Source organism: Propithecus coquereli, unplaced genomic scaffold, assembly GCF_000956105.1.
Source record: "Propithecus coquereli isolate 6110/MARCELLA unplaced genomic scaffold, Pcoq_1.0 Scaffold63, whole genome shotgun sequence".
Lineage (NCBI taxonomy): Eukaryota > Metazoa > Chordata > Mammalia > Primates > Indriidae > Propithecus > Propithecus coquereli.
This window is the reverse complement of record NW_012152285.1, coordinates 4,255,307-4,280,457: the sequence shown is the minus strand read 5'-3', so window position 1 is coordinate 4,280,457 and position 25,151 is coordinate 4,255,307. Positions and strand designations below refer to the sequence as shown.

At 36.4% G+C, this 25,151-nt stretch overlaps 1 protein-coding gene across 2 annotated transcripts; it reads right to left on the bottom strand.

Annotated features, from left to right (window-relative positions):
* Positions 1 to 1,141: 1,141 nt before the first annotated feature.
* LIPF (lipase, gastric) lies at positions 1,142 to 17,891 on the bottom strand. Of its 2 annotated transcripts, none has more exons than XM_012659710.1 (10): positions 17,790 to 17,891; positions 14,606 to 14,721; positions 14,339 to 14,456; positions 13,251 to 13,449; positions 12,050 to 12,159; positions 7,511 to 7,647; positions 5,743 to 5,889; positions 4,158 to 4,229; positions 3,659 to 3,730; positions 1,142 to 1,511 (listed from the first exon to the last, which is right to left on the bottom strand). In XM_012659710.1, the coding sequence occupies exons 2-10, from the start codon at positions 14,708 to 14,710 to the stop codon at positions 1,275 to 1,277; spliced, it is 1,197 nt and encodes a 398-aa protein (XP_012515164.1). In that variant the 5' UTR covers positions 14,711 to 14,721; positions 17,790 to 17,891; the 3' UTR covers positions 1,142 to 1,274. The 2 variants fall into 2 exon arrangements, with proteins under 2 accessions (XP_012515164.1, XP_012515165.1); XM_012659711.1 differs by having other exon boundaries at positions 13,251 to 13,350.
* Positions 17,892 to 25,151: the final 7,260 nt, after the last annotated feature.

Here is a 25,151-nt window from a genome sequence, read left to right as displayed (position 1 = left end):
AGATTGTAAGAATATAATAATGGTTCTTTTCTCGAGAAGATAGAGTTGATGAAACATCTGGGTCCTTAGGTGGTTACATCACCATAAATATTTGTCACTAGTCACTGAGATTCTCATGTCAGTTTAGAAAAGTCTGCCAACAAACTTTCTGGAAATATTAAAATAAAGGCTCTCAAATAACCTTCTTTTAGCAATTTCTTATTTCCACTTTAAAAATAGAGGGGAGAGTTTAAAATAAAAAAGCTTCAGGCTCCTTAGCAAAGGTTGAGGGACATGACATAATAAAAATTGTTACCAGAGTTTTGTGAATACTGACTATGTTCAATACACTATACTGGGCACAAGATACTCTTTATCTCATTTATATTTTACATATTAAACCCTACAATAGCATAGTTAAGTGGGATCCAAAAGGCTTACTTGCATAAAATATCAGGTCATAATTTTATGGGGTTAATAAAATTTCCCAGGTAAGACTGTGCTTTGGGGAAATTTTGAAAGTCTGGAAGAGTCTTTTTTTTTTTTTTTTTGCCACCAACTGGTGACAGTTGTGCATTCTGATTTTTATATCAATGGGATTGTTTCTGAATCCTGTAGTTGCCAGGATGGTAACAGTGATTTCAAAAATAGTTTGGTTAGTTGGTTCCTGTTTCATGATTGTGGACCAAGAAGATGAGGGCAGAATAATAGCAGCGACAGGAGAGCACCCCCTTTACCTCCCAGCTTCCTAAATTGGGCTTGGGGTTGCCTGTTGCTTCCCAAACTACCCTTGCTCTCCTATCCCTGGGAAGTGAAAGTAAGCTGACCTCGATTTGGTTTATATCTCCCCATTCACCTTTTTGTGGGATTAAACATGCAAAAGAACAGGTGCTATCCCCACTGTACAGATGGAGAGACAATAGAGCGCAATATACTCAGTATCAAGTGGAGTCAATATTCAACCCCAACACTGTCTTTTGGCAGCACTCATGGTTCATGGCTCATAATCTAAGTTGAGTTTAGAAGAGAAACTGAATGGGAAGATCGGAAGAAACATTTCACCAGCCTAAGAATGTGTTCCCTCAGGTGTTTCTAGATAAAATTCCAAGGGGAAAATGAAATTTCTTTAAAGTTTGAAAAATTGAAAATTGCAAATAGGAAGTTTATTGATGCCAGTTTATTTCTAAAGTCAAAATTACAGAAAGAAGTACTGCGTTTTAAACGCTACAAAAAACTACGTATGAGAAAAGAAGGTATTTTGGAAAAAATAAATGGTTAATTCTTTAAATCCAGAACTACTTTTTACCTTCTGTCATCATAGAAACAATTTCATTGTAAACTTCTTGAGGGGCATCCATTGCCCAGATAAAATCCAAGTGATTGTAAAAAGATATCTCCTTGTGGTAAATAAGATTCGGGAGTTTGGGAAGCAACATGCCAACATCTTGGGGGTCAGCCAACCAGTCATTACCACCACTCCACACCGCAATGGGCACGTTCATGGCTGTCACGTTGTAGTAGGGAGGTGTGGGCTAAAACATACAAGAGAAAGAACCAGAGTTTAGGTAACCACACTTTAAACCCAATACTTATTCTTTAGGTAGACTGTGTAACATTAACTGACAGTTTTTTGAGCAAATTCTAACAATGATTGCTCAGAGAAAGCTCTCTTTATCCACAGAGCAAAGTGGATGCAATATGTTTTAAATCAGTGCTTCTCAAACTTTAATGGGCCTGTGGCTCACCTGGGGATCTCATAAAAATGAGGATTCTGAAGAGCTCGAGATTCTGCACTCACAGATGAAGCCTGTGTGGGTGGTCCCAAATCACGCTCACTAGCAAGGATTCAGATACCAACTCTTACACTTAGAATTGTGTAAACACTTAGATCTCAACTGAAACTGAAGGAAGTCGATTTGACTAGATTCTAACTGTAATAGATTGTTTCTACCCAAACACTCTAAAGTAGGATCTCCTCAAAATGTCCTGAGTCATTTATTTTGGCTTTGTGTTGACTTCCCAGGATGGTTATTGGACAGTCAGTCAGTTCAGTTAAGGAGCTGTATTTTTCAAATACTTTACCTGATTTTACAAAATATTTCTTCATATTCTGAGAAAAGGTATTATCAGTCCATTTCCTATTTTTAGAAAATCACTATTCACATATACATTTTAAAGGGGTTTATAAAGCAGGAAAGGGACCAAGAGAATTACCTCTAATTTTCTGGTTGCCCAGAGAGAATTTTGTTAGTTTTTTTTAGATCATACTTTCAAGAATAGCAATTCAATATGCTAAAAGTTTCTCTATTCTTATGTTATCTAATAGCCAACTTGCCATAGCAAAATATTTTATCATACATAATTTCCCCTAATATTTTAACACTTTCTATTATATTCCTTATATATTGGAGAAAATGGAATAATGTGAGAAATACCCATAATTATAAACTTACTTTCTTTTACTTATATCTTATTGTTGAAAGAGTTTCCTAGATGCTAGCTCTGGCTCTTAAATTCGTGTCACTGCCTCAGTTAGTTGAAGATCAACCTGAACTGTCATTAGCTTAGTTGGAAGGAGGGTGGAATTAGGGCCTGGGGTATTCTAGGCCTCATTTGGCCCTCTAGGCTGAAGTTCTCTGATTACCAGTATTAGAGTCCAATAGAAAGATAGGTTCAAAGCAAGCTTGTGTTTTGAGGTTCGAAAAGGTGGTGGTTGGGGAAAAATGTTTTCAAAAAAAGTTTGAAATGGTATTCTGGAAACTTCTTTGAAGACATCAAAAATGCAAAATAAATGGGAGCATCTTCTCAACATGTTAGACATTGTTATCAAAACATATAAATTCCTTCTAAGTTTCGCATTTTGGAAACAGAAGAAAATCAGTAGAGCTGTTCAGCTATCACTTGGATGGAAAAATTGAATGTGGGTAAAGTGGAAGAAGAGACATTACAAAATAATGTAGGGTACTTCCCTTGTTCAAAATTAGTCAGTGATAACCTGAGAGTTTACCCTCAACTAAGGGTTTATAGATATTATCTCAGTAAATCCTACCAACAACTCCCTGAGTCTAGGTGCAGATATGAAGAAATTATTATCCAAGCTCATACTGACTGCAGATAAGATGAACTCTAAAGTCTAAGTTCTTCGTGCAATGACAAGTGTGAGGACTGCTCACTATGTCTGCCTACGCCACAAGTCCTCTGCCTACTGAAAAATATTACCAGCCTTGACCTGCAAAACTGTCTTTTTCTTCTATAGGGGAATGTATTCCGGTGAAATCACTCCTTTGGCTGTCAACAAAAGAGAGGATATTGTTTAAGATGACCAGAAATTCCAGCTCTAGCTCATGAATAGTTAGAATTATTAGTTTACTATATCAGTCAATTGGGCTTTAGAAAGGAGAGAACGGTGTACTGGGAGCTGGGATACAGGGCGGGTCTATGTAACGCCAATGGCTGGTGATAAGTTCTGGGAAGTTTCTCACATGGGAGGTGTGGTGCTTTGAGGGCATCTTGAACAAGCACAGCGGCTGGAGCATGAACGCACAGTCATGTAGGACAACGGGAGACTTGATATCAACATTCCTTTGGAAAATAGATGCATGGTTAACATAATTTCTTCTTTAACCTTTTATACATTTGTCTCTCAAAATGTGAATGATTTCAACTTTCACAACCTTACCTGATTATAGTGCATCATGTTCTGAACGGGGCTCCCCCAGTTAAAAGCTTGGAATTTTCCAGACCTAACAGCCTATTGTGGAGAAATTAAATACACAAAGAAATAAAAATTCTCCTTATTATGTGAAAAATAAAATTATAACATTTCCACATAGTTTATTTTCAATTTAAACAATTATTTAAAAATATTTTTCTTATTCCTATAAAAGATTAGCAATCATCTAGGACAATGTATTTGTGTAAATTTAAATGAAGCTTTACTTGAAATAATTTTTCTTGCATGCCAAGTCATAAAAAGCATTCATTGTTTTGCTTCCCAAAGCACCAGTTTTTATAAAATTTTCCTTCACATGGATTCACAGTTATTTTTATATGGTAGTCATATGCCAGAGAAATTACCTGCCAGGTATGTTTGACACAATGTTTTAAGAACATTCTTTAGGTAAAGACAAAGGTTTTAAGCCCACAAATAAGTTTTAACAACATCTGAAAAATGATACCTGTGACCAGTGGAGGGCGTCTTGAACAGAAGTTCCTGCTGGATTATGTGATATGTACACGTCCAAGCGACTCTAGAAATAAAACACACACTCATACATATGCATATTTAGACACATATTTGGTTTCTCAAAAACAGCTAAGATCTAAGTTTTCTGATTCAGATCAAGTGTTTAAGGTCAGCATTTACTGGAAGGATATGAGCAATACATTTGTATTTCATTTTAGAGTTTGCAAAGTACAGTTGCATGTGTTAACTCTTTTAATTTGTAGCCATTCAATGAAGAGAGCTTATTATTTCCATTTTATCAAAATGAAAATTGGGGCTCAAAGAGGTTTATAGAAATGTCCAGTGTCACACAGATGGAGCCAGAGGCTTTAGGTAACTGAGTCTAAATTCTCAGTTTTCATTTTTCTCTACCCAGTGCCAGAGTGCGGTAAATTAAATATTCACTCACAGGCCACTTGCTTTCAGAACTATAATAGATATGAGATAGTAATGTCATATATAGTCATCATACATATCTTCCAATTATATTATTTTATCGGGACCCTAATCCACCTTGCTCAGACTCCAGAGAGTAAACTGAAGTCTCTTTCTCAGATTGCATTAGTTAGTATATACATAGATATATACATATATATCTCCCCAGAGAAGATCACCAGCATTGAGAAAAAGAACTGAATCTCCTTGATCTCCATGGAGCCAGGAGCCATATCTATCTTTTTTACTTCTGTGTTCCCAGTAACTGCAATGCTTTGTACAATTATGCCTTCTTATCCATGAATTTGATTTTCTTAGGTGTTCAAGGGCATGTAACTAAACTGATTATTTTGAGTAAGGATCATTGGCTATGTATAATAATAGCAAAACATGATATTACTATGCTTTGCACTATGTTCTATGTGCTTTACATATAGAGCTCATTAGATCTTCATGATAAGCCATTTTGTGGATGAGAAAACCAAAACAGAGGAGTCCAAGTCAGTTGCAAAGGTAGGATTTCAATTTAGGCTGGCCTGAGTCCATACTCTTAACTACTTTATGAATCTGCATTTTGTCACATATGTTTTAAAATCCCAGTTTAATGCACATCAAGTAAAAAGTAAAAAGGCAAATAAAGAAAACAAACAAGGTCCTACATAAACAGTCACTCTGAAATATGCTTTATAAAATGTATGGGAATGATTATCAGCATTAAAAATATTTATAAGAACATTGATTTAAGGCCTAGACTTTTTTCTCACAAAGAAGTCTGCCAAAATAAACAATTCAGTCCCGTATCTCACAGAATTTAAATGTCACATCAATTATTTAGGGGGTCACAAGTGAGTAGTGAGTTGTTATTTTTTCCCTACATGCTGTTTATTTACTTTAGGAGCAATTCGGGTAAGGGAAGAGAGCTGGAGGTGACAAAATTGGGAGCAATGACTTGTGATTTCTTTTGAGTTTATCAGGATATCATGGACATCATTCTGAAGCTACTCCTTGTTCTTATAAAGTACCATTTCTAAGTGATGATGAAACAAGTAATCAAAGATGTTGCTCAAAACACAGAAATCTCAATACATACAATGCATACAAACCATATTCAAGTTTTTATGGTCAAATCCGCAAATGATAAATAAGGCGTTGCTACAAAGGAGATCCATTGTCTGACGGGAGCACACCTCAGTAGCAAGAAATTGATCAAAGAAGTTGTGTGGAAAGAATATTTTGTCACCAAATATAATCTGAAAAATAAAGGCATCATTAAAGAGTTGCAGCAAATTAATTGTAGAAATTATCTAGTCTACTTGTACAGGTGTGGTTAGGCTGATGATATATTTTTATTTTTATACATTGCCTTAGGAATTTCCAGTACTTTCTTTCATTTAATTCCCCCAATAAAGTTGTGAAATTGACAGGACAGACATCAATACTGGGTATCTATTGTTGCATTGAGAACTACACTGGCTACTGAGAAGAAGGATAAGACACAAAGAGTTATAATATAGCTGTGGTGAAAAGAGTTATGGAATAAATCATAAATCAACATGGCAGACTGTCATAATTAAGTACTAAGATGTGTGATTTCAGTAATAAATTGTGAAAAGATCAGGAGGAGAAATTAGGACTCTGAGCCATATTTTCAGGAAAGCCTTTAAGGAGGTAATGAGGCTCAGCTAAACAATTGAAAGGAGTTGCCCCAACTCTTTTTGAGGAAGGCAGACATTTTATTATCTTTATTTTATACTTGAGGAAACATGAGGTTGACGTGAGTCAAAGTCTTGGGCTAATTATATTAATAACTGCATTATACCTAGAATTCTGACCCAAGCCTCTAACTTGAGGTCTAGGGCTTTTTTTTTTTTCCCTCTTTAACCACTCTCTGCATTACCTGTCAGAAAATTGAGTACAAGTAGGAAATAAGTTCTGGATCCATGCAGCCAGAAAATACAGTCAAGGTCATCACAATGTTTCAGATTTTGAATGAAAGTTTCAAAAATGTAGTTTGATTGTGGGTAAGGTCTCTTAGGCTTTAAACATACATGTTATTAATAATACAGAGTGGAAAGAAATGAACAGTACAAAAGCATAGAAGGAAATGGCATCATTACATGGTATAGCCTGAGACTAAGCCATTCTCCTAAAGGAAATTGTGTGTGTTTGTGTGTGTGTGTACATGTGTGTTCATTTCAGTGAGTGGGAGAAGTAGAGTATTATGCATTGGAAAAAGTAAAGATTATTAATTCCCTACCATGTAAGTCTACTGCATAATGCACTTAATCTTTATGGTTTGCTGAATTCCATGCTACTGTCCTATGAAATCCCCGTTTAAAGAGGAAAGAGCTCTTAGGAAAGCCAAGAGTATTTAATGAGGGGTCTTAAAGTGTTTGCCTCACTAAACCGTTGATTTCTTTCCCCTGTTTCTCCTTTTCCCTTCTTTTCTTTTCTATCCTTTCCCTCCTATTTCCAGTTTCCATGGCCGTGGTAAATTAGGCTTCTTCTTTACTATTTTGTTTTGTTTTGTTTTGATTTCCCCTTCCCTGCTCCAGGAGTGGAATCACATCCTTGACACCGCTGGGTAGAGTGCTTGGTAAGTGAAATGTCCATGGAGGAGCAAAAACACCCCCAGGCATTGCTAACCCACAGAAACCTAGGCAAGAACAAAGAAATAAATGGAGATCTCAAAGGCTGCAGAGGGGATTTAAACATGGTCACTGCTATTGAAGAAATAATGTAAACATGTACAGTTCCATTTTTGGATTCCAATTTTGATTGTCCACAGGTGTTTCTGATCTCTTTCCATCACTTTGAAATACATGGGCAATTGGGGATCTTAGATTAAATTAATTAAAGAAAATCACATACCTTGAAGAAGGATGGAGGAATAAATTTGAGTTTGTTTAAAAGGCTTTTTGTGTATTTTACAGTGGCAACAGGAGCTAATGCGTAAAAGGTTTCGATTCTTTCAGCCAGCATGGGATTGGTAGAGAAGGCAATGAAACCTAAAATCAAACAAGAAACCAGTGAAGAAGGTGTGTGTATGTGTGTGTTTTGTTTTGTTTTTACAAGCGTAACATTATCTTGGACTTACTAAGGGTGGCATCTGAGACAAACTGAGAAACTGGCACTTCTGCTAGTTCAAACTGATCAGATTTTAGGATATTTGTTTTATTTTCATAGATTCTCTATGGGACATAAGGCTAGAACTTTTAAAAAGTTATAATAAGCTTTTATATAACCTTGGAAAATAGGCCTAATTTAAGATAATCATATGGTTACAGAAATTATTTATACTACATATAGGTTTTGATGAATTATAATGAGGTAATTAACACTTAATATGAGTAGAGTATGTAATTGGAAAGGTTAAAGGCAGGAGAGCAAAATATGACCAAATTGGATTTGAACCCTGGCTCTGTTATTTATTAGTTTTGTGACCTTAGACAAGTCACTTAAACTCTAAGAGCCTGTTTCCTCATCTGAAATAAGAGGATAATAGCGAGTGCTTCATTAGGTTGTTTAGGAACAAAAGGAGGTGAATCTTATAAAGAATTTACCATGATACTTGGCACATAGTAAATGCTTCATAAGTGAGAACTCAAGAGAATTCAAACATCTATACCCAGTAAATATACTCAGCCCTTGTCTGTAATTAATTAGTTTTACGAGCAGTAGCATATTAGCAGACTGAGATGTAATCAAGTAGTTAAGTTAAACTCTTTTACACTGTAATTATATAGGACAAGTCCTCCCACTATTAATAATGACATATTGATGAGACTCAAGAAAGGCCTGAAAAAAAACCTTTCAGATCTGCACATCTATATTATATACAGCCAGATTCTATTTGAGGAAAGAGGATTTTTCCAAGATCACTGTATTTATTAAGGAGTTCTTTGTCTAGTTGCCCTAACTCTGTAGATTACAGCCAGCAGATAACCTGGATAAAACAGGACTCCCACACGAGTAGCCTGAGTGGGGGTCAGTAGGTCCATGCACTATCAGGACAGGTGACTTCTCAGGTGCTTCTCAGAGTCAGCTTACTCCTATTTCAGACACAGTTCTAACAAGAGTATTTATCTAACTTCCCAGCACACAGAAGATTGGAAGGTGTAAATTTGAAAGCAGAAATGACTTCTCAATATTAATGAGCAATGAGAAAATGTCCACTAGTGAGAAAGAGTGGAAATGTTCAAAATTCAAATAACTCAAAAGAGTAATGTAGTAGCTGGAGTTATTAAAATATTAGGTTTCAGGACAAGCAGTCTACTCACCTCAATAAATCCTAATGAAACTGTTGTATTGCATCACAATGCAATGATTTTATAAACTTAAGTCATCAAGAAAAGACTAAACTATGTTAAATATGTGCCATTTAAAAAGTCAGGGGAGTATGTCATAGGCTAATACAGATTTCCATCCAAAAATAGTTGAATTTTTGTATAGTTTTGGAAATTAAAGCTGTAAATTCTGGTAGTCTAGAAAATTTCCCACCTTTTAACAAAGGACTACGAGTCAATGTTGACCATGTGTCAGTGATGCTGTGCTGCCCGGATCCCCCTCCAAGTCTGAGGCATTTACTCAACCCCAGCTGCAAGGAAAGTTGTGGCTGACAGCCCTCAGCTGTGAGCCCTCTCTGATCTTGCCTCTGCCAAAGCGAAATGCTTCACTCTACTTTATGTTCCCTTCCCGAGGTGGCCTGCATCTAATGCCTGGTCAAAAAGTAGGTAAAGAGACCCGGCTCCTCACCCGCTCGAGGGAAGGCTCTGAAGAGCCGTATCATAGAGTCAGCTGAGGCCTTTTGGGAACTGCTTCAAAGTCCAGCTTCTCCCTCTGCCAGATCTGCTTTTTACCCTTTCCCCTAAAAGTGTTTCTCTAGAAAACATCCTGAGTACACCTCCTCACCTGGAGAACCTGACCCATAACACAATGACAAGGACATTAGGGAGTTGTTTTTCTCAGTCTAAATTTCTACAGTTGAGCTCTATGCTTTAGGATGAACAAGCAGTTCTCAGAAGGGCTTTCATAAGCTCCCATCACCAATTTCAAACACTTTCCTGCATGTGTTCATACATGAACATTCTGATTGCTTGGAACTGTGGTCTGAAGTAAGGTCAGCTGAGAGTGAGGATCAGCAGAAAAACATGTGATAGTTTCTCCCAAATGACCCCCCATTTTCCTCCCACTTCCACCCTAGTCTTCCATTTTTCAGCTGTCCCCAACCATTTTGGCACCAGGGACCAGTTTCATGAAAGACAATTTTTCCATGGACCCAGGGGAGGAGGGGATGGTTTCAGGATTATTCAAGTGCATTATATTTATTGTGCAGTCAAATCGTTCTGCTAATGATAATCTGTATTTGCAGCCACTCCCCAGCGCTAGCATCACCACCTCGGCTCCACCTCAGATCATCAGGCATTAGATTCTCATAAGGAGTGCACAATTTAGATCCCTCACATGCGCAGTTTACCGTAGGGTTCACGCTCCTATGAGAATCTAATGCAGCTGCTAATCTGGCAGGAGGTGGAGCTCAGGCTGTGATGTGAGCGATGCGGGGCAGCTGTAAATACAGATGAAGCTTTGCTCACTTGCCTGCCATTCACCTCCTACTTTGTGGTTGGGTTCCTAACAGGCCATGGACCAGTACCAGTCTGCCGCCCCAGGGTTCGGGACCATAGCTTTACAGTATCTCTCATGCTCTCTTGAACTCATTTGATTATGTTTTTACCCCAACCACTCCACCAAAGTTGCTGTTCTAAAAATCCCCTATAACTTCCAGGTGGCTAAATCCAATGGTCAGTTTTCTGACTTCATTATCAATAAGCCTTTTCCACAGTTGCAGAGATTCTCTTTCTTAAAACACTTTCTCCCCTTGAGTTCCAGAATACCCGGCACCCCCAGCTTACCTTATACCACAGTCACCATTAATTCCCAGTTTCTTTTCTTGATTCCTCCTGATCTTCCAAATTAAGGAGTGGCCCAGGGCTTAGTCCTTGGACCCTCTCCTCTCCTCTTTCCAGTCTGAACTCACTCCTTTGATCATTACATCCTGCCTCATGTACCTATGACTCCTGTTTTGTATTTTCAGCCCAGTTCTCTCCCTTGAACGCCAGATTTGACAGCCTGACACTCACTTGAATCTTCAATAGGCACCTCACATTTAGTGGCCCCAAAGTGAGCTCCTACTCTCTTGACCATGTCAGCTCTTCCCACAGTCTTCCCCAGCTTGATTAGTGACATCTCCATCCTCCCATGTGCTCAGGGAACAAACCCTGGCACCATCCTTGGCTCCTATTTATCTCTTATACCTTGTATCCAGTATGTCAGCATATCCTGTTGGCTCCATCTCCAAAATATATCTGAAAACTGTATCTAGAACCTGCCCATGTATTAATACCATTATCTCCACATCTCCCTCACCCTTCACCCAGGTTAGGTCACCACCATTCCCTGCATTGATTACTGGAAGACTCAAATCCTCTAGCTGGTTCTCTGCTCCTTCCCTTTTCCCCTCAGCGACGGGGGTTGGGGGAGTCCTGTTTCTCCTCTTTTCAAAATTCTTCTGTGGTTTCCTTTTTACTTAGTGAGAACCAAAATCCCTACAACAGCCCAAGATCCCTGAACAGTCTGTCTCGCCCAACCCCTATGATCTCATCTCTCACTCCCTCTGTCTCTTCTCTCTATCTGATTCATCCACACAAGTCATAGCCTCACTGCTGTTCCTTGAACAAACTAGTTGTGCTCCAGCTCAGACTTTTCACACTTGCTGTTCTTTCTTCCTGAAACATCAGTCTTCCAGGCATGTACATGACTCGCCCACCACCTCCTCTATGCTTTGCCCAGAGAGTGTTTGTGTTCCCTATCTGAAATTGTTGGGAAGCCCTTTGGTGCTCTCTAACATTATTCCCTGAGTTATGTCCTCTCCATAATAGTACCATTATCTAATATACTTTATATTTTAGTTTTTAATCTTTTTTATTTTTCTCTGCCTCCTCCCGCTGGAGTATAAGTGGTACAAAAGGAGAGATTTTAATCTATTTTACTTATTGCTGTATTCTTTGGGCACATCATTGGTGCCCCATAAATATGGTCAAATGAGTAGAATAAATTCAGTCCAGAGACCGTGTGGTGCAATGTTTCAGAGCATGGGCTTGGGAGTCAGATTGCCTGACCTGGTTTTTGAGCCACCCCATTGGTAATAATCTGTGTTACTTTGCACAAATTATTTATCCCCTTGCTTTGTTTCCCCGCCTAAGAAGAATGATCATTGTCCCTCTGTCATTGGGTTGTTGTAGGGATTGAATGAATGGAAATCAATTAGTGTGTTTGCCAGCATGCCTGCCATAACCACTGGGAAGGGGCCTATGAGAACTAACCTACCTGGCATTGACTGCCTCTACCTACCAATGGTGGTGCCCTGAGAATGGCCAACATAGTGTAGCTTCTTCTGTCCAGTTTTTTTTACGATGAAGTCGATTGTGGCTGGAAGGTCATATTTAGCCATTTCATCAAAGCTGCAAGAAAAAAAGGTAAGATAAAACTTAACACATTGTCTTGCTATAGTTTCTAAAATTCAAGCATTTATAGCCAACGATCCCTTTGGGAAATAGAAAACTAGATTCTTTAAACATTTCTGCTTATGGACCATTAGTGGATGTCAGGTGCCCTTTGGGGTGGCTTCTTATAATCAATTGATATCAGTTCTGAAGTACAGTATTGCAGCTGTGATTTAATGTAAATGAGTATCCGTAGGTGGGAATTACTTCTATCTCTAAAATCGAAGATCAGATTTAATAGTCATCTATATACTGTGTTCCAGGGTTATTTAGTATGAATTCGATCCTCCTCTATTTTACACTTTAAAAATCAACCAGAATGATATTTTGACAATGACAAGTAAAGTATGCCATTCCCCTGTTTCAAACTTTTTAGTGGCTTCTCGTTGCACTTAGAATGAGCTCCAAGGCCTTCACTATCATCCACACAGCCCTGTCCAATTTGGCTGTTGTCAGCACCTCAATCTGTTCTCATGTCACTTTCCCTCTTCCTCACCACACTCGGGACATCCAGGTTTTCTTTCAGCTCCTAGACCTCCAGGAACACTTTTGTGCCCCAGCATCATTGGCCAGATTCTCTCCTGTTCTCACCTCCATCAGGAATTTCCAGGAATAAGGATCAAGGAGGCCAGTGATGGGAAGCCTTTGATAATCTCTCCATGGTGTGTGAATTTCATTCTCCCCACCCCTCCTATTTATGATGTCTCCCACTCCCAACTGGGTTTTAACATCCCTCTTGAATCTATATGAACATTCCTTTTTAAATTTGCCAGGGGCAATGAGTTTCCTTGCTTTAGCCATATTGTTCATTCCACTTGGAAAAGCATATTCACAGATCCCTAATAGTGGTACTGAGATCACAGAAAGTTTGAAGGAAAGCTACTCTCGGAATGGGGCATATGGAAGAATCCGAGAAGGGATTAGAATAAAAATGATTTCCTTCTCCCCCTACTTGGAGTATAATTTGTTAAAATGGGACTGGGTTGAAAGGGAAGAATGCCCACGCCTTTAAAGCCGAATTTTCATTTTTAATTGTCCCTTCTGTTTACCTGAAAGCCCAGAATTCAACTGAGTCGGGTGAATAGTACAGATTTCTCCTGGCCCAGGTATTTCCTCTGCTGTTTCCCAGCCACACGTCATAACCAGCGTCTGCCAGAATGAAGCCCAGGCTGTTGTTGGGCAGGTTTGAAATCCAGTTTGTAGCTGATGCGAGAAAACCATGCTGCAGAAACACAACAGGTCTCTGGCCTAAAGAAGAAAATTGTTTAAAAACTTTATAAACTTATTCCTTATTCTAAGTAAACATGAAGATAGAAAGTCTTCCATGTGACTAGAAATATTGATAAATATATTTTCTTGAGTTGAATATTTGTGAATATCTTAATTGTGGTGATGATTTCTCGGGCGATTGGTTTCTCAGATGCCAACATTTATCAGATTGTACACTTTAAATAGAGTGGTTTATTGTCTGCCAATTATACCTCAATAAAGCTATTACAAAAATTATATTCTAAGGAAATTCAGTACAATATTAATTTAAGTGGACTCTGGTAAAGTTTGGGTAGTCTTTTTTAATTTTTATTCTTTTTGTACTTCACAAGTTTTCAACAATGAGAAAAAGATAAATTTTTAATAGTACTTGTGAAAAATGGCCTTTATCTGTTCAGGAAATTGGCCTCCAATTATCTTTTCATCCTCCCCTCTGCAACACACACCCTGGCTAACTCTTCCTAATCCTTTAAGTCTCAGCTCAGCTATTATTTCTAACAGCAAGCTTTCCTCATTTTCCCCTGTATGGGTCAGATGCTTTCACTAGTACCTCCAGTTTGATATTCTGTGCACAGCTGTAGCACTGACATTATCACATGTTATTATAATGACCTGTTTATTTATCTATCTTATTGGCTTGATGGTGATCTCCTTGAAGACTGGAAATATAGCTTAGTCATTGTTGCATTTCCATAATGAACAAGACTTATTAAGACTTTAGGAAGAAATAAGAGGAGGGAAAAGGGAGGAGAAAAAAAGAAGGAAAAGATGAAGGAAGGAATGAAGAAAAGGAGAGAGCAAAAAGGGAGGAAGAAAGAGGGAAAGGGAAAGAGAGGAAAAGGAAGGAAGAGAAAAAGGTTATATATACCTTTATTCCCTGAATTTTTCTTCCCATAAGGAATTCTGTTGATCCCAAGGATATAGCCATCTTCAGTCACAACATCATATTCTTCACTTGGATATCCCCAATAAGAGATCATCTGACTCTGATGAGGAAAACCCAAGAGTTTTCTATTTTAGTTGACTTCTTAAATGCATGTAATAAATATTGTTGGTCACATAAAAGCCTAAACCCATATGATTCTAAAGCACAATAATATATCTTAATTTTATAGTTTTTCCCCCAGTCACTTACAATATTCATAGTCACTTCAGGGCTTTCAGGGTTTAATTTTCCAAATAAACCATGTGTAGTTCCAAGTGCAGATATCAAACTTGCCACTGTTAAAACCAACCACATTTTGGGCCCTCCTGAAACAAAAGAATAACCTGTGAAATGGTTAACCCATTATACTTTTCAGAATATTCACATTTTGTGCCAATTTTATCTTCATACAAAGTAGAGAAATGCTTGCATTTGATTATCTTCTTTCTGTTGGGCAATAAACTAGGACATGTGGATGTCAACGTGGGCATCTTAATGCCTATCATGTTTTCACTGTTTGGTTCCTTTTGTTTATAAACATTTCCCATTTGGTTTTCAAGTCATACTGAATGAATATTAATTGGCAAAAAAAGTCTTGTAACATAACGATGTATTCTTATTATGCTTCATGTTTAAGACTTTTGCCAACTTATTCTGAGAGCTCAAAGTTGGGAGGTGGTTGTGTGGGGCATTTGATTCCTAGATTCAATCTCAATATAACATGCATTAAAATCTATCATATAATAATATTTAAAAATATTGTTTATAGCAGCCATTCCATAAGTATTTATTGATCTGAGATTATTATCTGGATTTAAAAGCAACCATTACCTTCCCAAAATGCTACCAAGACTAGAGTAATGTGTGAATATAATTTTAGGAAAGTGATTACTCTTTTAATTTTTTGGTGAGGTATTATCTCATTGAAATTACTTAGATAAGCCTTAAAAATTAAAAATCTGCAACGTATTGATTGGTCCAATATCTTTTTTTGCAAGTGTCTAGCAAAAAAAGGAAATCAGTATCATGATTTGAAAAGGATACAAGGGATTTTCTAATTCAACCCTCTCATATATTTTATAGGCAAGAAATAGCAACCCACTTCTTAGACAACAATAATAATTTCAAGTAGGTTGAATTATTGCTACTGTTTAAATGATCAATAGTTTATATAATTGCTCTATCAAAATTGTTAGGCTTTGTGTAGTTGTAAAGAAATACAGGACAAGAGCAACACAGGTCAGTGACAAAATGTGCTTATTATAAAATGAATGAATTGTTTTAGATTGAAAATAGCCTAATTGATGCACCTACTAGATCTAACCCCTCATACAAACTGAGTAGGTTCTGGCTTAAACTGGTTTGCCCATCTTAAAATTTATCAGCATTGTTTGTCAACATGTAGTCCTTGGGACAACAGGTGAGCATTTTCTCTTGGACAATAATTAGGAATTTCATATGCACTCAAACTTAATAGAATTGAACTATGTTCCTTTCGATTTTTACAGTTCAATTGAAATTTCAACTTACAAACTTTCTTTTTCCAAAGGACAATTTCTATAGGACTCTACCATTCCAATCTTATCATGGCAATTATCACTTATTCCTCAGTACAGACAATATTTGGCATTAGACTCACAACACCTAAACTTCCTTCTATAATGTAATCACCAACTATAAAGTTGAGAATCTTCAGATATTGAGCTTGTTAAAAAGCCTGAAGGGATAAGTGATATTGTCCTCAAATATTTGAAGGGATGACCTATGGAGGACAGTTTTAAATCAACTTATTTTTAGTGTGTCAGAAATAAATCATTCAATAAATATTTATTGAGAAACTACTGCATGTTAGAAGCAATATTTGGAGGTCACATGGACAAAGATTTGAATTGTATACAGTGAAGAATTTGTAATATTTGAATCATTGGATTCCAGTGGAATTCTTTGAAAAGTAGTGACTTCTCAGTTGATAATATTTCAACAAAGGCTGCATAATCATTTATCGTAATTCATACTGAGCACATAGCATGGTTCTTGACTTATAGTAAGGCCAGACTAGAACTCTCAAGACCAAGATCTGACCCTCTGGTCTAATAGTTTGGCACTTGTTTAGAATAGAATTAGATTTAATGGTGTCTCTTAAAAATGGGTTTTTAACTAAACCTTATCTTTACAATGGTATTTAATGACACACGAGTGGTGTCCTTTTTCTTAATGTTTAATCTATTTGTTAGAGTTTGAACAGTGTGAATATGTTTATAAATGAGTTGTGTAATTAAACAAATTACACTTAAAGATACAGTTGATTCTTTACAACCACCATGAACATATAAGTAGTATATAAAGATTAACCAGAAGTGTTTCAACATTCAAACCATAAGGCTTTGACCAAACATTTCAGGAACCCACAATTTTATACCCTCTATTGCCTCCATTAAGTAATTTGTCTTTGTAAAGTGAGGACACTTAACCTATAGCTCACTATGTGCTGGACAGTGTGCTTAACATGTTATGTGTGCAAGTTATCTTTGCTAAGACCGTTTCCTCTTCTATGAAATAGGGCCGGTAATAGTGCATTTTCAATGTTGTTATGAGAATTCATTATGATAACAAAAGCAAAGTTCTTAACATATCAGACGTCTGGTAACCACTAGATAAATACGATTATTACTATCATCTCATTTAATTCTCATAACAACCCTATGAAGGAAGTAGCATTATATTACCCATTTTACAGATAAACAAGGCAAGGCTGAGAGGAGTTGCCTAACAAGTATGTAGAATGCAGCTGAGCTCATATTTGAAACTAGATAGTCTGCTTCCAGTGACTATGTTCTTCTCCACTATGTTTCTTTAACATGACCCTAGGCCAGCTTCTATAGGGAACTACTTGGGATGCCCCCAGAGTGATTTATATAATTTGGCTTAAAATTCTGTTTTGAGAGGTTTATAATTTAAAGAAATGTATTAGTAGCCAACAGTACCAATACAATGGTATTAATAATGATTAATTCAACAGCAGAGGATTTGGATGACATTAAATTATTCAACACAGAATATCGATACAGCCAATTCATATGATGCTAGAGGACTGGCCTATTGCTTCTCAAAAGGGAGAATCAGAGAGACTAGACTTTTTTCACATTAGACACTCATTACAATAATAAACAAATGTGTCATACAATAATTAAGAATTAAGAATTTCATGTGCATACAAAAGAAGAAAAAAATAAAGCAAATCATAGAGGGCAAAACCGTATTTCAAATAGACACAGTCATATAGGTGAATATACAACAAATATCTAAGCCTATAAAAAATGCAACAGTTAGGTTAAAGAAAAAAGTGAATCTAGTAATTTAGGTAACAATTTTGTTTAGCAGAAGTTGTACTTACAGTTTCCTCAGAAATATTTAAGATTATGTTTCTCTGGATGTTTAGTATTTGGGTTAGTGTTGCATTTACTTCTTATATACAAAATCTTCAACAATGGCCAGAATGCTTATCTTCTTATAAATTACCAAAAAGATTTAATATCTAGACATAATCTAATATTGAAAGGACAAAACTAAAAAATCAAATATTGCATTCACTTTCACATAGTATTAAATTTCACCTTTAACTTTTAACGAATGCAAATATTGGCTAAAGGAGTTCTGGTGATTAAAATGATTTTAATCACCAGATTAAACATTAAAACGTTAAAAATTATTCTTATTAGCTTAAACATAAAAAAAACCTGTTCAGCCAAAGGTATAATGATAATATAGGTTGGATGAGATAAAGAGACCTAAGATGACAGAAGGCCGCCTCTTAGTCTTTAAAAATGTGGCACCTAAAGCTATTCTGACTAGATGGTTAGATAAGTGAATTTGTTCAGCAAAGATAAGTGTTTTATTATGGTCTTTGACCAGGATCTATAACCCTACAGATAGTGGTCTAGCTAATATACAAAATCCAGCCCCTGATATTTAATAACATATGGGTGGTGTCCTTTTTCTTAATGTTTAATCTATTGTTAGAGTTTGAACAATGTGAATATGTTTATAAATGAGTTGTGCAATTAAACAAATTACACTTAAAGATACAGTTGATCCTTTACAACCACCATGAGCATCTGTAGCTCGTGGTGAAAGAAAAGTAGAATTATATTTTGACTTGTTAAAATTGTTTACAGTATATTTTTAAAATCTTTTTTTTGGTTTATTATTACTTACATACCTAGCAGTAATAGTGAAGACATAATTATTGTTGAAAATAACAAAATGACAAGCTATAAATTGACACCTTTTCACTAAGCCCCACAATACAACTAATTGGACTTGTGTTGTTTGAATAAATTAGGAAAAAGTGAGGATATATCAAATATTATGTATTTACATATTTTTATATACCAATGTCCCACCTTCACTCAACTCTAGTTGATTGTTATTGACAACAGCAAATTTTAAAAGGAAAAAACACTGATGGATCCTCACAAGGATCGACATGAAGAGGAAGAGCTTTGCTATCCTAATGCAATTCAAATTAACTTCACTAGCAGGTGGAAGGCAGATTAACCATGTTTCTTCATGTCATTGTTTGCATAGGTTTAAGCAAAGGAGGCAGGATGTGTTCCTTTAGTCTTTTACTATAATTGAAGAGGATATGGAATCAGAGTCTTTAGAGAAATTAAAATCCTTGTAGTCTTTGAAAGGGATATATGATCCTGACTAAGGAATAACACAGCCAAACAGCCAAATACATTTCTGCTTCTTTATAAACCTTACATTCTGATTTGCTAGGGATAATTCAGGTGTTCACGTAAAGTACTAAGAGGAATTTGTTTCCAGTTTGCAACACTTGCTAAGGTCCGTGAGAAAATGTGACACTTTGGATAGCCGCATGCAGAAGAATGAAACTGGATTCCTATCTCTCACCATATACAAAAATTAGATCAAGATGGGTTAAAGACTTAAATTTAAGACCTAAAATAATAAAAATTCTAGAAGAAAATCTAGGAAGAACTCTTTTAGGCATCAGCCTAGGCAAAGAATTTATGACTACCCCAAAGCAAATGCTACAAAAACAAAAATAAATAATTGAGACCTAATTAAACTAAAAAGCTTCTGCACAGTAAAAGAAATAATCAAAACAGTACATAAACCACATACAAAATGGGAAAAAAATTTCACAAACTATACATCCAACACAGGGCTAATATTCAGAATCAACAAGGAATTCAACTCAACAAGAAAAAAACAAATAACCCCATTAAAAAGTGGGCAAAAGACATGAACAGACATTTTTCAAAAGAATAGATATAAATGGCTAACATATGAAAAACAACATATGAAAAAACATGTTCAACATATGAAAAAAATGTTCAACATCACTAATTATCAAAGAAATGCAAATTAAAACCACATTGAAATACCACCTTACCCCTGTCAGAATGCCCATTATTAAAAAGTCAAAGAAAAATAGATGTTGACATAGATGGAGTGAAAAACGAATGCTTAAACATTATTGGTGGGAATGTTAATTAGTGCAACCTCTTTAGAAAACAGTATGGAGATGTTGCTCCATAAATTAATATAACTATATCAGAGACAGAAACGTCTCAGGAATTTTGCAGAGCTTTGCCCTGAAGGAATATGTGAACCTGTTAGTTTGCATATTGAAAGCTCTTTCACCTCAGGAGGGCATCTCTGAAAGATCAGTAGCTGGCCGTATCCCACAATGGCACCGTGATTCTCAGACCTGAGGTTTGGACTTGATTTGAAAAGCAAAGCAGGTCTCCTAAGAGCCACAGGATGAGAGCTGATCAAAGAATGCCCACCTGACAGACAGACACCTGTGGCTAAAAGCAATTAGCCCAAGGGACAGTTCCTGCTTAAACGCCTGACTACCTGTCTCAGTGCACAATAACTTGATAAAGAAAATAAGGAGCCACTATATCTCTGTTTAACCCTTCTGTTAAATGATAAATTTACCTTAGAACTTAGAAGTTAGTCTTTGAAAGATTTTGTAACCATTTGTTCATGAGATAGAATTAGTTAAGGGATCTGAAGAAGCCTTTTGAAAAACGTTTAACCTAAGAGGAATTACCTGTTGTTATGTAAATCTGTTACCCCTGGCAACTGATCACTATACCTATAAAAGCCCATGTAATACTTCACCCTTGGCCTTTGTGATTGACAGAGAGATCCAAGGCCCCCTGAGTACCCGCTTTGCCTATAATCTTTATAAATCTATAAAACTACACCTTCATCTCTGTGTATTCTTTTATTTCCATTATTTTCCATTTTCTATTATTTTCTTATCCTTTGCAATGACCCCTACCTAAGGGACCTGATTTTTTGCTGGGAGCATGGCCATCTCTCAGCATGGAGATTTCTCAAAGAACTAAAACTAGATCTACCATTCAATCTAGCAAGCCTACTACTGGGTATCTACCCAAAGGAAAAGAAGTCATTATATCAGAAAGACACCTGCAATTATATGTTTATGACAGCATGATTCACAATTGCAAAGATATGGAATCAACCTGAGTGCCCATCAACCGAGGAATGGATAAAGAAAATGTGGTATATGTGTACCATGGAATACCACTCAGCCATAAAAGAGAATGAAATAATATCTTGTACAGGAACTTGGATGGAACTGGAAGCCATTATCTTAAGTGAAGTGACTCAGGAATGGAAAATGAAATACCACACGTTCTCACTTCTAAGTGGGAATTAAGCTACAAACACACAGCATCTCTGGAATGAAGCCCACTTGGTCATCATGGATTATTTTTTTTTTATAAGCACCTGAATTCAGTTTGCTAGAATTTTGTTGAGAATTTTTACATCTATATTCATAAGGGATATTGGTCTGTAGTTTTCTTTTTTTGTTGTGTCCTTTCCTCGTTTTGGTATCAGGGTGATGTTGGCTTCATAAAATATGTTCAGGAGGATTCTTTCCTTCTTGATGTTGTGGAATAATTTCTGTAGGATAGGCACCAATTATTCTTTGTAGGTCTGGTAAAATTCAAGTGTGAAACCATCTTGTCCAGGGCTTTTCTTTTTAGCAAGGTTTTTTATTGTTGCTTCAATTTTAGTACTTGATATTGGTCTGTTCAGGAATTCTATTTCTTCCTGATTGAGCCTAGGGAGGCTGTGTGTTTCTAAGAATTTGTCCATTTCCTCCACATTTTGTACACTTCCTATGGAACCAGAGAAGACCCCGTATAGAAAAAGCAATCTTAAGTAAAAAGAACAAATTAGGAGGCATCAATTTATCAGACTTCAAGATATACTACAAGGCTATAGTAACTAAAACAGCATGGTACTGGCACAAGAGCAGAGACATAAACCAATGGAATAGGACTGAGAACCCAAATATAAAACCATCCTCATATTGTCATCTAATCTTTGACAAAAGCATACACTGGGGAAAAGAATCCTTATTTAATAAACAGTGCAGGGAAAATCAGATAGGCACATGTAGAAGACTGAATCAGGACCCACACCTTTCACCTCTCACAAAAATCAACTCATGGTAGATAACAGACTTAAACCTAAGGCATGAAACTATAAGAATTCTAGAAGAAAATGTTGGAAAAACTCTTATAGACATTGGCCTAGGCAAAGAATTTATGAAGATGACCCCAAAGGCAATCACGGCAACAATAAAAATAAATAAATGGGACCTGATCAAATTAAAAAGCTTCCACACAGCCAAGGGAGCTCTCATGAGAGCAAACAGACAACCTACAGAATGGGAGAAAATTTTTGCATGTTACACATCCAATAAAGGGCTGATAACTAGAATCTATATAGAATTCAGGAAAATCAGCAAGAAAAAATCAATCAACCCTATCAAAAAGTGGCCAAAGGACATGAACAGAAACTTTCCAAAAGAGTAATGGCCAGCAAACATGTGAAAAAATACTCAACATCTCTAATCATCAGGGAAATGCAAATCAAAACCACAATGAGATATCACTTACCTCCAGTGAGAATGGTCTTTATGAAAAAGTCCCAAAACAATAAATGTTGATGTGGAAGCAGGGAGATAAGAACACTCATACACTTTGGGTGGGACTGCAAACTAGTACAACCTCTGTGGAAAGTAATATAGAGATACCTCAAAGAGATACAAGTAGAACTACCATTTGATCCAGCAATCCCATTACTGGGCATCTACTCAAAAGAACAAAAGACATTCTATAGAAAAGACACCTGCACTCGAATGTTCATAGCAGCACAATTCACAATTGCAAAGATGTGGAAACAACCCAAGTGCCCATGAATACATGAGTGGATTAATAAAATGTGACATTTGTATACCATGGACTTCTACTCAGCCACAAAACAAAACAGTGGTGATCTAGCACCTCTTGTATTATCCTGGATAGAGCTGGAGCCCATTTTACTAAGTGAAGTAGCACAAGAATGGAAAAACAAGCACCACATGTACTCACCATCAAATTGGTATTAACCGATCAACATCTAATTCCACTTCTAATTCTCTTATCCTATTCTAAGCTTTTACTCCACCTCCCCTGGGATGTTTGCTGTTATTCTCAATCAGTATTCTAGATAGTCTTTCATTATTCAATGTATCACCAAATTGTTGCTCCGTTTAATTCTGAGGTGTAAGTCAATTACATTACTTTTGGCTTGAAAACTTGCAATGGCTCCCACTGTCCCATAAATAGAGTTCAAATAGCAGAGAGTGTATTTCATTCAGTAAACAGGCATTTTTAGAGAACCCCTTCTCTTCCAGGGAATGGAGTGTTCCTAAAATTCCCAACTCAATTGATTTTCTTTTTCCTATGACCTCCTATTAAACTTTGGGAATGATACAATTCATTTTGGTCCTTAAACTTTACTGTTTGATATTGCTTTTTAATGACTTCAGAGCATGCCCTATTAGTTCAAAAAATGAACTTCATTAAACATATTTATATCATTATATTGCACAATGCAGGACTTTTCACTAAGCAGGTACTTAGTATTTTAGATATTAAATTAGCTTATTTCCTACATCATTTCACAAATACATGGGACAACTCTTGGTGCTTAGCAAATAAATTTATTTGATTGTCTTCATTAAATTCCAAAATTTTTTTTATCACTTGGGGGAAATTGATTACATTGTTATTAGAACTGCTCTTCCCCTAGAGTGGCCCTTCTACTCTGAGTAGGACAGGTGTTTGTAACCTAAAGCTGATGTAAATTTGTGTGTATTTATGTCTGTGCATTTCTACAATGAGTAGTTTCATGGCTTCCATTAGATTCTCAAATCATCCTTCACCAATAAAAATGTTAAGAATTGTTAAGACTGGATTGTCTGTAATGGTCCTTCAATAACAATTACAAAATATTCAATAAATGCATGAGTGAGACTGAATGGCAATGAAAAGCTGAAGGAAGGATATTTGTGATGATAAAGGATTTCCTATAGATAAAAAATATCATACCAAAGGTTGTTTTATATGCATTATGAAGTCAATGTCAGCATTGAAAAAATATAAGGCATAAATATGGTAATGATTTCTATAATGCTATTTCAGAGAACTAAAATATTACAGTGAAACTTAAGGAATCCTGTGAAAGAATATAAAAGATAAATAATAGCATCAAGTAGAAGAAATCCCATTGTCAATAAAATCTGAAGTTTAAAAAAACATAGTGGTGGCAGTACAGATAGTAAAAAAAAAAAAAAAAAAAAATCCAGAGTTTTTCATCTAGGAAGATTTTCTTTATTGTTTCAACAATTTAACAGTAAATATCCTGAAGCGTGCCATGTTGTTAGATCAAATCCAGTTGATTGTAGAAAGGCAGACGCAGAAGATAATGAAGTTAGGGATTTGATAGAGTAAGTTGTGGGTATCCTTAGGATTGGGCAGTGAGACCCTTTCCCATTCACAGTGCAGCTGGGATTTTCCTGTTGGTCCCGGGGGATTGTAGAAGAGTAGTCTAAATGAATACATAGAAAGAAAAGGGGTTTCACAAATAATTACAATCAAAAGCAGCAGTAGATCTTTGCAAAACCATGCTTTACTAGAAGGGAATGTGTATTTTATTTATTTATATTATTATTTGTGAAAGTAAGTTGGTTTTAAAATGTGAAATAGCTTCTACAAGAAAGACCACTGGCATATTAGCAAAATGGAAAAGGTCCATACCAGAGTAGCCCAACTATACCTGGCAAGTTATTTGGTGCCCTTCTACACACACACCAAGATTAGAAGACAGAGATATTTTTATTCCTAATCTTTAAAGCAACCATAAAATAGATTTAAAGTCTAACTAGGTCTGTATACTTTTCTGAAGGGACAAAGATAGGTGTATTTTAGAATTTCTAAATAAAGATTAGCTTGGGTTGCTGGCTACTCTTTTGGTCTGGCCAATTTGTCCTGAATTGGTCCCTTAGGTCTAGGGATAAGGGTGTTGATCCCTCCCTTAGAGGCAAGAAGTTCCAGCAGCCCTAATCCTACTGAAGTCTGCCTCTCCCACCACCCCTACCACCACTTGGGTAAGAAAAGTTTTGAAGGTGTCTCTGACACAAAGAAAGCAAGTGGAGAGTCAAGGAAGGAAGTTGAGGAGGCTTTGGTCAAGAGACAGAGAGGTCTTGGGATAGGATTATGGAAAACTACTTTGGGGAAAGAAAACCCCAGATGCTCTGACTATGAATTTGTCTACTGCTGCCCCACTCAATACCCAAGTGTATGACAGAAACATGAGAACCAAATTGTCTTTGCTGTGTCATGTAATGACTAGA